The sequence below is a fragment of the Misgurnus anguillicaudatus genome, chromosome 2 (assembly GCF_027580225.2).
Source record: "Misgurnus anguillicaudatus chromosome 2, ASM2758022v2, whole genome shotgun sequence".
In the NCBI taxonomy this organism is placed as follows: domain Eukaryota; kingdom Metazoa; phylum Chordata; class Actinopteri; order Cypriniformes; family Cobitidae; genus Misgurnus; species Misgurnus anguillicaudatus.
The window spans coordinates 38241614-38256008 of record NC_073338.2 but is presented as its reverse complement, the minus strand read 5'-3'; the positions used below and the strand labels follow the sequence as shown (position 1 = coordinate 38256008).

At 37.6% G+C, this 14395-nt stretch overlaps 1 protein-coding gene across 6 annotated transcripts in view; it reads right to left on the bottom strand.

Annotated features, from left to right (window-relative positions):
- Positions 1–14395, bottom strand: part of carmil3 (capping protein regulator and myosin 1 linker 3) — an 87776-nt gene that overhangs the window by 25421 nt on the left and 47960 nt on the right. For all 6 annotated transcript variants that reach the window (XM_055203107.2, XM_055203108.2, XM_055203102.2 and 3 more), the window contains exons 16-20: positions 11608–11712; positions 8243–8312; positions 3597–3678; positions 3352–3448; positions 1413–1467 (exon numbers count right to left, since the gene is read on the bottom strand). In XM_055203107.2, the coding sequence (XP_055059082.2) occupies positions 1413–1467; positions 3352–3448; positions 3597–3678; positions 8243–8312; positions 11608–11712 (409 nt within the window). The remainder of the gene's footprint in view (positions 1–1412; positions 1468–3351; positions 3449–3596; positions 3679–8242; positions 8313–11607; positions 11713–14395) is intronic.

Genomic DNA, 14395 nt, shown 5'->3' with positions numbered 1-14395 from the left:
CTCACTGCTCCTGATTAAATCACTTTTCTACCTTAAATAAAAATATATGTAGGCTTATACATACATGAATAATTATTTATTATATTTCTTATATCATTGACTGTTTATCTTCAGAGAGCTTAGGTTTTTTTTGTTTTTTATCTTCTTTCTATGCTTGTATATGTTTTCTGTGAGAATTATGAAAATTTCTATGGTATTAAAGATTTAACCTTATTAAAACATAAAAAACTCTACCGTGATACATATCGTTATCATGATATAAAATTAATCCTATCGTGATAGAAGATTTTGGTCATATCGCCCACCCCTATGTGTAATATCATGTCAGCAATAACTTGCCCACACTAAATTATTCGCCATTTGATTACCGTTTGGGTGCTGTCACCCTGTGTTGCCAGATATTAGTACGAAAACAAACAAAATAGGCCATAAAGAAAAGATACGGTCAGACATCGCTAACAGTAACCTGCATTCTCACTTTATAATTTTCCAAAAATGACACATTAATTGGTAAAACATTAAACACTACATCTAAAGAGGATTTTTCGCAATGGCATCTGGCAACACTGCAAATGCTGCTTGAGTCAATCTCCGTCATTTTACTAAACTGTAAAAATTATTTTACTAAATTGTAGTAAACTGTCCAAACTTAAATATACGCGGATGCCAATGTGACTAAGACCTGGATGTCCACATATGTGGACATCACATTTTTTGTTGTTTGCACCATAATACTTACTATGTACCTATTGTACACAAACGTGGACACTTACACTGCTTCATGTTTAAAGAAAAATATTTGGTTAATATATTTATTGGTTCTTCCTAAACCCTAAATAGCTGGAAGAAAACTGAAGAAAAAAAAGACAAACGAAAGCTCGTGTCTTAGGAGGTTAAATTACTAATTAGTCATTTTGGAGAACTTAAAATTTTATTTTTTAATATGAAAAATGTACAGAGGTCCGGACCTCAGTGGCCTCATAGCTGGCTACTGCCATGGTCAGGGTCACATTTGACAAATTGAATAAAAGCCAAAGGTACTCTCAAAAGTTCATGGTATGTTGAGTGTTGCCTTACTTGACCTGCTAAACATAGTTAACTAAACATTAGTTTTACTAGCAGGTTAAAAAAAACCCAATCAAACACATTTTTTTTTCAATATTTAGTTTGTTACATGTATATCAAATGCTTATTATTCATCATCTGGAATTTTTTTATAGTTCCAGGCAATGTAACAAAAATTGAGAAATGGGCAAAAATGAGATTAAAATTAAGCATATTTTTATCAAAAGACAAAAACTTTAAATTAAAACTGTGTAAAATGTCACACTTTGGGAAAAAAGGATGATGTGCATGTCATGAGTGTATGTCTATTGTGTATGCATGTGTGTCAATGTTTGTGAAACACTCACACATTCTTCCTCCTGCACTAGATGCACTAGTTTCTGCAAAACCTCATCCAGAACCCTGCAAACACAGAAAACACACACACACACTTACTCTCCATCATCTCAAAGATTAATGACACTTCACACACCTGCCCCCAGTCTCCTCCTCTGCCCCATGCTTTCATAAGAGCCGCCTACTGTGAGCTCCCATTCGATTTGCGATTGCAAACTATTTCACAGACTTTTCTAACATGTTTACCTCATCTGCCTGTACCAGATTGTATATCTGTTGTATTGCGTATCTGTGCTCCTTTAGTCTCTTTGGGTGTTGTGGTTTAGTGCAGCTACTCTTTTCAAAAGACATGTAACTTGACAGGTAGAGCAACACCAAGGTCAAGGGTATTATTTGCCTTTAATGCTATGCTAATGCTAATGCTATGTAAGGCACCTTGGATAATATTTTTATTTGTAAACATTAAAGGAATAGTCTACTCATTTTCAATATTAAAATATGTTATTACCTTAACTAAGAATTGTTGATACATCCCTCTATCATCTGTGTGCGTGCACGTAAGCACTGGAGCACGCTGCGACGCTTCGATAGCATTTAGCTTAGCCCCATTCATTTAATGGTACCATTTAGAGATAAAGTTAGAAGTGACCAAACACATCAACGTTTTTCCTATTTAAGACGAGTATATGAGCAAGTTTGGTGGTACAAAATAAAACGTAGCGCTTTTCTACGCGGATTTAAAGCAACACCAAAGAGTTTTTTTTACCTTAAAATAACGCTTCCAAAACAGTTTCAGTCGTTCATCCACTCTAAACAGGGTGAACAGCACTTTCACATTCGCTCTGCAGCCCTCTATCGGCCAAAACCGCACTAAAGAAGTTTCCAACCGTCGGGTAGCGGTCCTGTAGTCCGAGTGAATACTACAAAAACTTGCTTTACAGCAGACCTACAATCCAATCAGAGCCAGCTATGCCTCAGTATTTATGACAGTGGGTAATGGACAATTACGCTTCTAACCTGTAGGGGGAGCAAAGAGCCAAAACTCTTTGGTGTTGCTTTAAAAGAGGAGCTACATTTTATGGCGTAATAGCACTTTTGGGAGTACTTCGACTCGGCGCAGTAACACCCTCCCTCTCCCATTATGAGAGTGAGAGGGGGAGCGGACTTTTCAGGCGAGTCGAAGTACTCCCAAAAGTGCTGTTGCGCCGTGGAGTGTAGTTCCTCTTTTGAATCCGCTTAGAAGGGCGCTACGTTTTATTTTGTGCCACCAAACTTGCTCGTATAACTACTCGTCTTAAATAGGAAAAACGTTGATGTGTTTGGTCACTTCTAACTTTATCTCTAAATGGTACCATTGAATGAATGGGGCTAAGCTTAATGCTATCGAAGCATCGCAGCGCGCTCCAGCGCTTACGTGCACGCACACAGACGACAGAGGGATGCACCAACAATTCCCAGTCAAGGCAATAACATATTCCAACATTGAAAATGAGTAGACTATTCCCCCAATCTTTTAATGTCATAATGTCCTAACATTACCCACATTGAACACAAAACCAGACATTCGTACAGACTACAATTACAGTTCTACTTCAAAAAGACTTCACAGCTCAAACAAACAATTTAACTTAATGCTCAAGTGCCACATAATCATCCTGAAAGGACAAACTTCACATTTCTACTTTTTAAACCCTTCAGCACACTTGCCTACTTGGCCTCCAATGTTAGTGCATTACTGTAAATGCTTTTTGTTCACCCTTACAAATTGAAGGCCAAATATAAATTATTTTCTTGGATAACTGACAACACGCCACAGCCGCTGTTGATTGCTACCATGATTGTTTCTCTGAATTAAGAGTCACGGATTTCAAAACTGCAACAAAATGTTTATTTGTAAAGTCACTTCTATCAATGTGCAACGTGTCTGTTTCATAGACAAAGATCAAGTACCTGCCCTTGATGTTAAAGTTTTTGCCCAGCAGCAGATGTTTGAGAGATGGGTGTCTGGAGAATGCAGGAATGACAGAGAGGAGATCAGCATCCAGCCCTGAAACAACCAAAAAAGGTGCAGAAAGAGTAAATGGGGAATGGAGAAAAAGTTGCGGGGAGAGAGAGACCGAGCGAGACAGGTTGAAGGTCAGTGAGAGAAGAGTTGGACAAAAGCTTTCTTTGATTTCTGCTCTTGGATGTCTCACCATTGTCTGAGATGTCCAGTGTGCTGATGCAGGAGACTCTAGGGAACAGATCCTGTATTATTCCTGCTCCTGCAGACCTGAGCTGAAAGACAGACAAACAGAGCGAGAGACACACACAGAGAATAAAAAAAGAGATAGGGGAAGACAGAGCACACGGGGCGGAGAAAGAACACTTAAAGACTCAAAAATGTTTAATTTATAGGTGCAAGCGCTCATACTTTTACAACAGTTTAACTAATATAGTGGTACTGTCGTATTGCCAAGGTCATGGGTTTGATACCCAGGGAGCACTCATATTGATAAAATACATACTGCACCTTGAATGCATAAAGCATCTGTCAAATGAAATAAATAATGTGTTTAAAAACTAACAGCACTTTACATAAATTTATTATAGATGTGGCCAGCCATTTATTTATATAAAGAGTTCAGAAGCAAAAGCCGCTAAAAGCCACCTTCTTCAAAAATTAGATGATATTTACCGGATGCTCTTGACACAAATCCTGGCCACATGCAATTTAGAAAAACTGTTTGTTGGCTGAATCTGTTAAACGTAAATTTTTTACCGAAGTTTTGCACGACTCAAATGTGGCAGTGCATGCATCACAGCGCCCCCTAATGTGTGGTTCAGTTTCTTAATTTTTACCTTTTGAATTCTGACTTTTAAAATTCGCAATGTTTCTAGTTGCACCTTTAACTCTTTCCCCACCATTGGTGAGTTATCTCGTCAATTAAAGGCACACCACGGAACTTTTTGGCGACTAGGGGGTGCTAGACATGTATTTTTCACGCCTAGCGCCCCTAGAGGCCTCAAGCGCCGCAGCACTGTCGCAAAGGAAAGGAACTGGCCAACCTTAAAACTAAACTAAAAACTAAACATTTAAAACGCTAAACGATCAATATTTTGAGGCATCAGGGAGAAACGCAGTCATGTTACAGCTTTCTGATGAAGAACTCGTCGTGGCAGAAGCCATTTCTCAATCTGAAGGTTGCAGCCTCCGGATGTCGTATTTCTAAGCTGCATACGTCATCAAGACTCTCTTATTTCACAATATTAACAATTATAAAGTTGACTATTATACTTAGTTCATCGTAAATTGTTGCAGTATGCTTATGACTTGTGAATGTAATGCTCAGTTTACCTTAATAAACCAGGCTTCATGACGTATGCAGCCTGCATATTTGACCTCCGGAGGCTGCAGCCTTCCAATTGAGAAACGACCAGAAATATTTCCTTGCCTTTTTTGGAAAGAAATATTGTTGCATCGTCTCTCTCTCCCTCGCCACCAGGATTTTCCGCAATGGCACTCGTTTTTCCTCTCTTTTGTGTGAAAATTGTCGCTCCAAATCCAAGTAAACCGTGTTTAGGTCTACCGCTTTGTAATACGTCACGCGAGTGACAGCGGAACGCAGCAAATGAGGAAGAGAGAAGAGAGAAACGCTCGGATCTGATTGGTGAATGAATAGGGTTTGGTTTTACACTGTGAGCAAGTTTGACTGCTGTAGCATCCTGGATTGTAATGTAAATACCATAGACACAGTAAAAGAAAGGTAAATACGTGGACACAGCATCTGAATACAGCGAACTATAAGCAAGATAATCGCCGTCATTTATAAAGAACATCGCATTTATGTATGAATTAAGAGTTTATATAAAAAAATTGCCTTAAAGGGGAATCAAACCCGGGTCGCCCGTGTTATAGGTCCGTGACACTAAAACTGTGCCACGGAGTCACATACTATAAGTTGCTCTCTACACTCCTTAAGTAGCCTCCAGCAAAATTCACGTTAAAAACAAATTGTGTGGAGGAAGTGACGTATGCCGTAAAGCAGTCGAATTTTGTAGTTTTATTTGGTGCTCTGGTTACTACCAGAAACCCGAGTAAAAGTGATACAGACCCCGTCATGCTATGGTAGACATGTCATTCAACCTATTTAAAGTCGATGTACTACCACAAGGGTCTTGAAAATGTATTATGAAGGTTAAAAAATTACATGGTGTCACTTTAAGAGAAAACGCTTCCCTGCCAATGACGAGTTTTTACGGCAATCCATATTTCCGCTTTTATCCACTAGGTGGCGCTCTTACACAACTTATAAAACACTCAACTATTCACTCAGTTAAAAACTATCTGTATGTTTTATTCATCTGGTCTCTTACAAAAATGCAGTTATTTCAGCTTTTTGCTAAATTTAGCATTTTTTACGAAACCTACCCATATTTGACAGGTGGTAAAAAAGAGAACAAATGAAGATAGGATGAAATGGTTTGGTTTGAAAGCAGATGTTCTGTTCTTTCATTTGATATATTGTTTGTTTATATATTTAAAGAAGAACATTTCCTGGAAGGCTTTTGTGAAAATCATAAAAAATGCTGCCGCTGGCAACTTTTTTTTAAACGCTGGACTATAAGTCGCACTTTTTTCATATTTTGGCGGGTCCTGGAACTTGAAGCCAGGTGCGACTTATACGTCAAAATTTTTTCATATGAACCAAGAGAAACCATTACCGTCTATATTTTAAATGATCAGCCGGGTCGGGTCTTAATCTATTACTTCGGTTCCCGGGTCTGTTTAACGTTGTGGGTAATACCCGAGGTCGATCGGACTCGGAGAACACACACTCACATTTAAATAAAATATTTCAAAAACAGCAACAAAAACTTAGATGAACTGTCGCATACATTTTTTCTATGACGCTAAAATTGCATTAAAACGTTTATATTTGGTTGCTCCAACCAGGCAGCTAACGCGCATGCTGACTTTACCTTTGACAATTGGCTCTGTTATTTAGAAGGCGGGAGCTATTCCGCCGACCGCGCATTTTGCACTGACTTCTCAAATTTTTATAATAATATTATAATTTGACCATCTTGCTGTTATATTTAAAGTTTTCACGACTCTGCTCAAAGAGCACAGAGATGATAGCAAAGAAGTAAAGCTAATGAAAGCAGCCATGGCACTGAACGAGCAATCGTTATTATAATCCAAATGGGCACATACACAACAAATGTAAAACTGCGTTATTAATCACCATGACTGTAAAGTGGACTTTTAAAGCTGGAATAGGCATTAAACATTTCAATCGTCAAGAGAGGAATAACATGGATGGAACTTTCTTGGAAATAAGGATTGTGCATCACACAGTCAGGTACAAGGAGGGAGAAGACTAACTTCTATGGGTAAGACAAAAAGTTTAATTTTCGCTACTTGTTTTTTGACTTTTAGCTAAAGAATATTTGCTGGTCGGGTCTGTGTCTTCCCGGTCGGATCCGGGTCCAGCTTTTAAATAATAGACGGGTCCAGGTCGGTTCCGGGTCCAGCTTTCAAAACAACAGACGGGTCCGGGTCGGTTCAGTGTAGCACATTTACGGGTCTGATCGGGTTCGGGTAGGAATTTTTGGACCCGTGTAGACCTCTATTCTGTGCTATTGTTTAGTTGAATCTTGCCTTTCCAGATTAAATGTCTGTTCTTCGGCTTATGAATTTTTTTTAAAAATAATTTTCTAAATAATTTTGTGAAAAATCATTTTCTAAATAAAACGCGACGTATAGTCCTGTGCAACCTATATATGTTTTCTCCTCTTCAAAACGCATTTTTTGACTGATCCGAATTATCCTCCGGATCGACTTATAGTCCGGAAAATACGGTAATGGTTTTGCAACTGCATGCACTTAGAGGGTTTTGCAGAGAAAGATAGTCAAATTTGTTAAATACAAACTTAACAATGAAACGTCACAAAAGTGTACAATAAGGCATTTCAATTACTGAATAATAACCTTTCCAATGCTATTAAAATGAAATTACTGAACCAAAACATAAGAGCCTGATAAAAAAAGCTTATTTAGAAAACATGTCAGATGCATTTATAGGATTTCATAGGAACTCTTCATATGCATTTTAAAAATGCTGGGTTATTTTAAACCCACTGTTAGGTCAAAAAAGGACAAAACCCAGCCATTGGGTTAAATTAACCCAGAAAAAGTTTATATTTGACCCAGCAATTGATTGAAACAACCACACATAGGTTGCATTACAACCCAACTGGTTGGATTCGTCCCATTCTAATCCAACGCTGGATTGAAAATAACATAAGTGTGAATGTGAAAGTGGAGCTAGTGTTACACTTTTTTCTCAAGATTAATTTTGTAAAGTCGGTTTCTCTACAGATGAAAAAATGAATACCTTTAATAACATTTTCCCTGTTATTGCGCATGGATAAAAATAAAGTTCATTAAACATAGGTTGACCTTTTAAAGGATGCCACTATGTTATAGAATAGAAACATGTTATAATATCAACACTTACAGTATAAATGTTACAGTAGACCTATAAAAACAATACAATACAACAACACAATTTAGTTTTATATAAACCGATTACCTTTAATTAGAGACATGCAGGACATATGAGTTAGATTACATAATAAATGTTTTCAACAAGGTCAAATCAAGGCAATTGTGTCCCTGCAGGGATGAATGCACACTAAACTCTCTAAAGAAGCCACATAAATCTTTATAAATCTTTCAGTGTGACTAATTCGATTGGAGAGATATCTCAAAAGGATTGGTGGCCATAGCCACAGAAAGCAGGATAGGCATTTAGAGATAAAGGCAGATTTAAGGCAACAAGGGGGGTGGGAGTACCTCACAGCCACTGATGTCCAGGTTCAGGTCGGTGATGTGAGGATTGGATGAAAGCCCAAGAAAGAGAGCCCTGGGGATGAGACAATAAAGAGATGCAAAAAAGACACTGTTACTGACTATATTACATGGCTCATTGAAAATACTTTTTTATTATTGTTATAGCTGATCTCTTTAATAAATCGAATCATAAAAGGTCTATATGGGCAACATCAAAACATCATGCGGGTCTTAAAGGATTAAGAGCTTAAGGATTAGTTTGAGTTCTCCTGTGTGGGCCCGTGGTGTTGACAGAATAGAGCTGAAAGCAGGTGTTCGACTGGGCGTGAAGATGTGTTTTTGAGCTATGAGGAAGTATGGCCGTGACTGAAACAATTCTTTCAATCATTACGGCTTCCCAAAATAGCATCTGCGTGAGCGTCTTGATTCTGACCCCAGTAAGAGCTGCAGAGCTCTCAAAAGTGGAAATGAATCACTGGAGCGTTGTTCTAATGGGCTTGAAATTGTTTCCTCGGAGGCATCTGATACTCGGGTTAATGTAATCCTGGGTTATATATTTCCATATTTTACACTTTTCTTATTTTACCCAGGGTTAGGAATTAATTATGTGCAGCCTGGTTAAGAGATTTCTGAGTCATTTTAAAGTAGAGAGAATGTGATGTGTAAGGGATAACGTATAGCCAGCCAATTGTTATTGCAGAATAAATTCAAACAGGATGAACAGGTCTTTCATCACCCTGAATGGATTTATTTGCGATAACAATTGGATGGCTGTATGTTATCCCGCTTATTACATGCCTAGTTGCCACATGAGTACATTTCTGTACTTAAAAAACTGATTACAAAAGGGCCCGTTCTGGTTCTTCATTCTAATTGGTTGAAACGCGTTCTTAGCTGTGATAAAATACCCCGGGTAACCCCGCGGTTCAGACCGCATTACGCAAGTATCACTGCGCCATTGTTGCTATCTACTGATTTATGAAAATAAACATCACAGTCTTTAATCATATTTTCATTGTGTCTTTGCTGCATCTGTATTGCTTGGGAACTGCGCTCTGTTGCAGCCACACTTGATTCTGAGGAACTACTTTGTTTGCCGGAAGAGTAATATTTGTACTAATATAATTACAACTTATTTGTGTTTTATTTTATGAAACCCTGCTATGCATATGAAGTAACGTTTTATAAAAGCAATAAGCCCCACAAAGCAGTGGTGTTAGAGGGCATTTTATAACAGCTAAAGGGCATTGTTAGGCACGACACTGTAACCCACTGCTTCTTGGGGCTTATCGCTTTATTTGATACCCTCTATATGTTATTATTACACACTGGAATGCTAGATTCTGATTGGCCAGTTGCAACATTTGCAGGTTTGTTATTCCCAGATAACGACCGCTCAAAACTAATAATACATAGTAATCCAGATGCTGCAAATAATTTTAACAGGTAGTTTAATATCACACAACATTAAATATAAATGTCTTTTAATTACATACATGTCATTATACTTAAAAATGATTAAACCAAAAAAATGTGTTTGTATCTAAAAAACAACAAAGGGTTTTTATCAGGGCTGTCAATAGATTAAAATATTTAATCACGATTAATCACATGATTTCATGAGTTAACTCGCGATTAATCGCAAATTAATCGCACATTTTTATCTGTTCTAAATTTACCTAAATGTAACACTTTTCAAGTTTTTAATGCTCTAATCAGCATGGATTTGGATAATATATATGCTATATGCAAATATATGTCTACAACAGCCTGCTTACATTTTCAACAGAACCATCAGCCATAGTTTTATAAATGTTTTTGCCTTTAGAAGACCTTGTTTTTTCTCCATTTCTGTTTGCTGCTGCATCATTTGTGACCTGTGCTGGCAAATTGAGCAAATTTAAAAAAATGTGTCAATTATATTTTAACATTCTCTATTAAAAAACTTCAAAACTATTGGAACAATTGTTGGAATCTGACAAAGCATGACAGAACTACACCTGTTAACGCAGAGCAAAAACAATATCAATGTTACATATATGATTTTCTTTTATTGTTTAATTTTGACATTGAGACAGACCACTTTAAGATACTGTATAGGCTAATGGAAGGGTTTAATATAATGATACACAACAGATACTTTTCCTTAACAGTTAACCAAACATTCACTTCAGATATAACAGATTATAGGTCATACCGGCGTGAATTCTTGTCAAAACAGATATTTTTAAAACTGTAATTTTGTGTTAGATGTCTATATATATCAGGGTCACGCACTCGCGCGTTTGTGTGCATGCGCTTCAGACGTCTGCGTCAGACATCGCTTTTGAGCCTCACTCTTAATAACTCTTTTAACATCAATCAGATCCCGAACTTTATCTCTCTTAATAATTATTTTAACAACAAGCAAGTCCTGCAGTCTATTTTCTATAATTTCTGAATGCTTTAAAAACAAAACTAAAAAGTGAAAGAAGACGCATCTTTGCTTAATATGGATTTGGGACGGTACACCTCACAGAAAACGTGCAGATAAAGATCATTTTAGATGTTTAATTACCATTCGGAGCATTGGATTCGCTAGACGAGAGCTTAATGTTCTTATTTTTATGAAAAGCTCCGACTCATCTAGACAGCGCGGTCATTGCTGCGTCTCAATTCATCCAGCTGTGGGTCAAACAGAAATTGCGTGTTGCGTTAATCGCGCGTTAATAAAATTAGTGCCGTTAAAATGAATTTGCGTTAACGCGTTATTAATGCGTTTATTTTGACAGCCCTAGTTTTTATTAAAAAAAACTTTTTCTTTTGTGCCACCATACTTACTCGTGTACCTACTCATGTGACTGGATTTAAATATGGAAAACATGGAAGTGTTTGGTGGCTTCTAAATTCGTTTGGATCCTAAGGAATGAATGGTGCTAGGCTAAATGCTAACACATTCACGACGCACTGTACAAAGATTAAGTGCACGCATTGAAAAAAGATGAAAAGAAGGTATGTATTAATTTTTAATTTTTAATTTATTTTTAATAAAGTTGAGGTAAGAACATAGTAAAATATTAAAAAACAGTGGTGTTTTACTTTAAGTTAAAGGCGGGGTCCATGATTTTTGAAAAACAAAGGCAGTCGGGCTGAGTACCAAAACACGCTTGTAGCCAATCAGCAGTAAGGGGCGTGTCTACTAACCGACATCGTTCCCTGGGTTGCATATGTGTGGGGCGGGTCTATCAAAAGAAGGTCCAGATTCTATTGGGGTAGGAGCGTGTTTGTTTAGGTGATTTCAAATATCAACATTGGCTTTCAGAGATCATGCACCCCTCCTTTAATTGTAAAAAGCCAAATTTGTTACAACCAAATCAGCGCAGGCTCACCTCAGCACATCCGGGGGCATCTTCATCGAAGCCAGACTGATGTGAGTTAGGCTGAAAGCTGAACTGAAGAACTGACGAAACAAAGGAATAGTCTCTCTCACTTTCCTAAAATGAAATGAAGGGGTGAATTTTATTCATGAAACATGAAAAGTAAAACACTTCACAAGCCTTGAGCAACAAATAGAATACCCCGAGGCTTCTTAGAAATAGAATCGTTACGTGTTACACATTTTAACAACGTTCAACATTTGAACACGCCGTCTTGGTTTGTGGCATAAAAAGCTGGCCCAAACAAATAATTCATCCAGGAGAGACAAAGCTATACAAGAAAAATGAGCCAGACAAGAGACGTAGAGGAAGAAACATGACGGCTCATGATAACATTTCTGTGTTTCACATTATGTCCATGACAGAGAGGAGTATATGCAGAATCCAGAGAGTTTTATGGGAACATTCCCATTCAATATTCATGAGCTCTCTGTCTTATCAGCCTCAACAGATGTATACTACTGTCTTCACGTAGCGCTGGTGTAACCAGATTTCTTACATGCCCACATGTTGAGTCATTCATAGGGAGGTGCCTGAATGCTAAAGCGTGTGCAGTGGTTATGTGTGTGGGTGTTCTTGTATAAAATTTCCTCTTTTAGAAGTATGTCACGATGGGGCATTTATAGTTTTCAGTTTCTTGCCATCACAAATAAATTTGTAATAATCTCAATATCATGCACGTGTTTACTATTAGCTCAATTGCAAAATATTAAATGTTATCTCTTATTTGTGCATCACTTTAAATAACCACATGCTGAATGAGTAAAAGTAAATATGCTGTAGCTGTACTGGTTGAGCATGGCGCTAACAATCATTAATACAATGGTGCTTAATAAATGCACATTTTTATAAAGGCCATCTTATCTTATCTTCCTCTACATTTCTGCACATGTGCACTCACGAGTGTGGGAGTATGGGTGGGTGTTGATGAAATTAGCACTGCGAGAGGGAGACCGTGTTTGTGTTTGTAAAAGAAGAAACGGAGAAAAGTTCAATATGCAGACACCCAATCATCTTCAAAAGCTTACCCTCTGCAAATTCAAACCCAATTAAAAACAAATGAATTTGAAGGAACAATGCATGCAGCAACCTCTGAATCTGAACAATAAGCCTGCTAAAATTAGCCTCATCTTTCATATTATGAATTTCTCATAATGCCGTTAGCGTGTTGAGAGGGAAGATGGAATTGCTGCGTGGTTCCAGAGGGAGTCGGGTACAAAGATGGATCGTTGTGTTTCTGTATCTGATCAGCCTACAGCTACGTACGCACGCGCATGCATACACGCGCACACACACACACCACACACACACACACACACACACACATTGGTCCAGCCATTAAGGACTTTCCATTAACTTCTTTTTTATACTAATGGTATGTTTTTAGTCAATTTTAAAATAATATATACTAATGGTAAGTTTTGCATTAAGTCCCCATGAAATCAAAATATATTTTTTTCTTTTAGTGTATGTTTGGTTATATATTTCAACTGGTATGGTCCAAAACGCTGAGAAAATCTGCATTCACAAAACCCAAGCATTTAAAACACATCGTTAGGCTAGGTACACACCAAAAGATTTTTAAAATCTTATCAGATTTTCACAATGTGAGAGACCACAAGCATGATGAAAAAATGGACGATTTAAAGGCAAGATAGGCAGGAATTATCTAAAAAACTTTTTTACAAATGTGTTTAAACTGTCTGTATATACCAATACATAAGTAAAATGTAAGTACTCTGAAAAAGAGAGTATAAAAATCGAGTGTCTGTAGACCTCTCATGACTGTTTTAAACACAGCCAATTTTTCCATTCACTCCACCCCCTCCCATCTGGGTTTCTTCTAAAGCCACGCCCCCAAAACACATGAACGCGCGACGCTGACCGGCTCTGCTGGGAGAAGCATTTACCTCAGACGAGCGGAGAGGAAAGAGCGCGGTGCATGTAGTAACATCATGTCACAATCACATGTAATAATACACCTAACTTTATCACTATAAATATAAACAAATACGATAGCTTTAAGTACTCACTATTAAGCTAGCATATCAATACTGTTAAGTTTAAAATATATTTTGTTTGTTTCGGTAACAAACGAGCTAGTTTTTAGCTATAAGACAAAGCTAAAAACAGATTGCATTGATACAAGTTTTTTTATTACCATCAGTTACACTGTGATGAAGGTGAATTTCGTGGAAGATTCATAACATAAACGGTGTTTTGCATGTAAGAGTTTCAGTGATGAAAGCATTGTTGACTCTGATGAGGACTACACTCCGGAGACAATACCGCTACCGCGATATTTACTCTCATTTGATTTCTTCGTTTATTCCTGTTTTTGCCTTGTTTGCCTTTGCTGACTGGATAAACAGGTACTGTGAGTTCTGAATGCTCTTTCTCTGCCGTACTTTTGCTTTTCCTAGAGTGCCTCATGCACGTTCAAATCAATCGGGTGTGCGCATGTGTGGGCAGATCCCATAGCAACAGGGGTGGTGCCATGGTTGTGAGATAAAGTGATAGTCGTGAGACACTCAAGTTTTATACTCTCTTTTTAGAGTACTTACATTTTAATTATGTATTGGTATATAAAGACAGTTTAAACACATTTGAAAAAAAGTTTTTTTAGATAATTCCTGCCCATCCTGTCATGACAGCACACCACGCAACATCAGATTAACTTCACAAACAGCGCGAGTCTCAGCTGAGAACACAGGAAATCTTGCGAAAATCTTGCGATGTT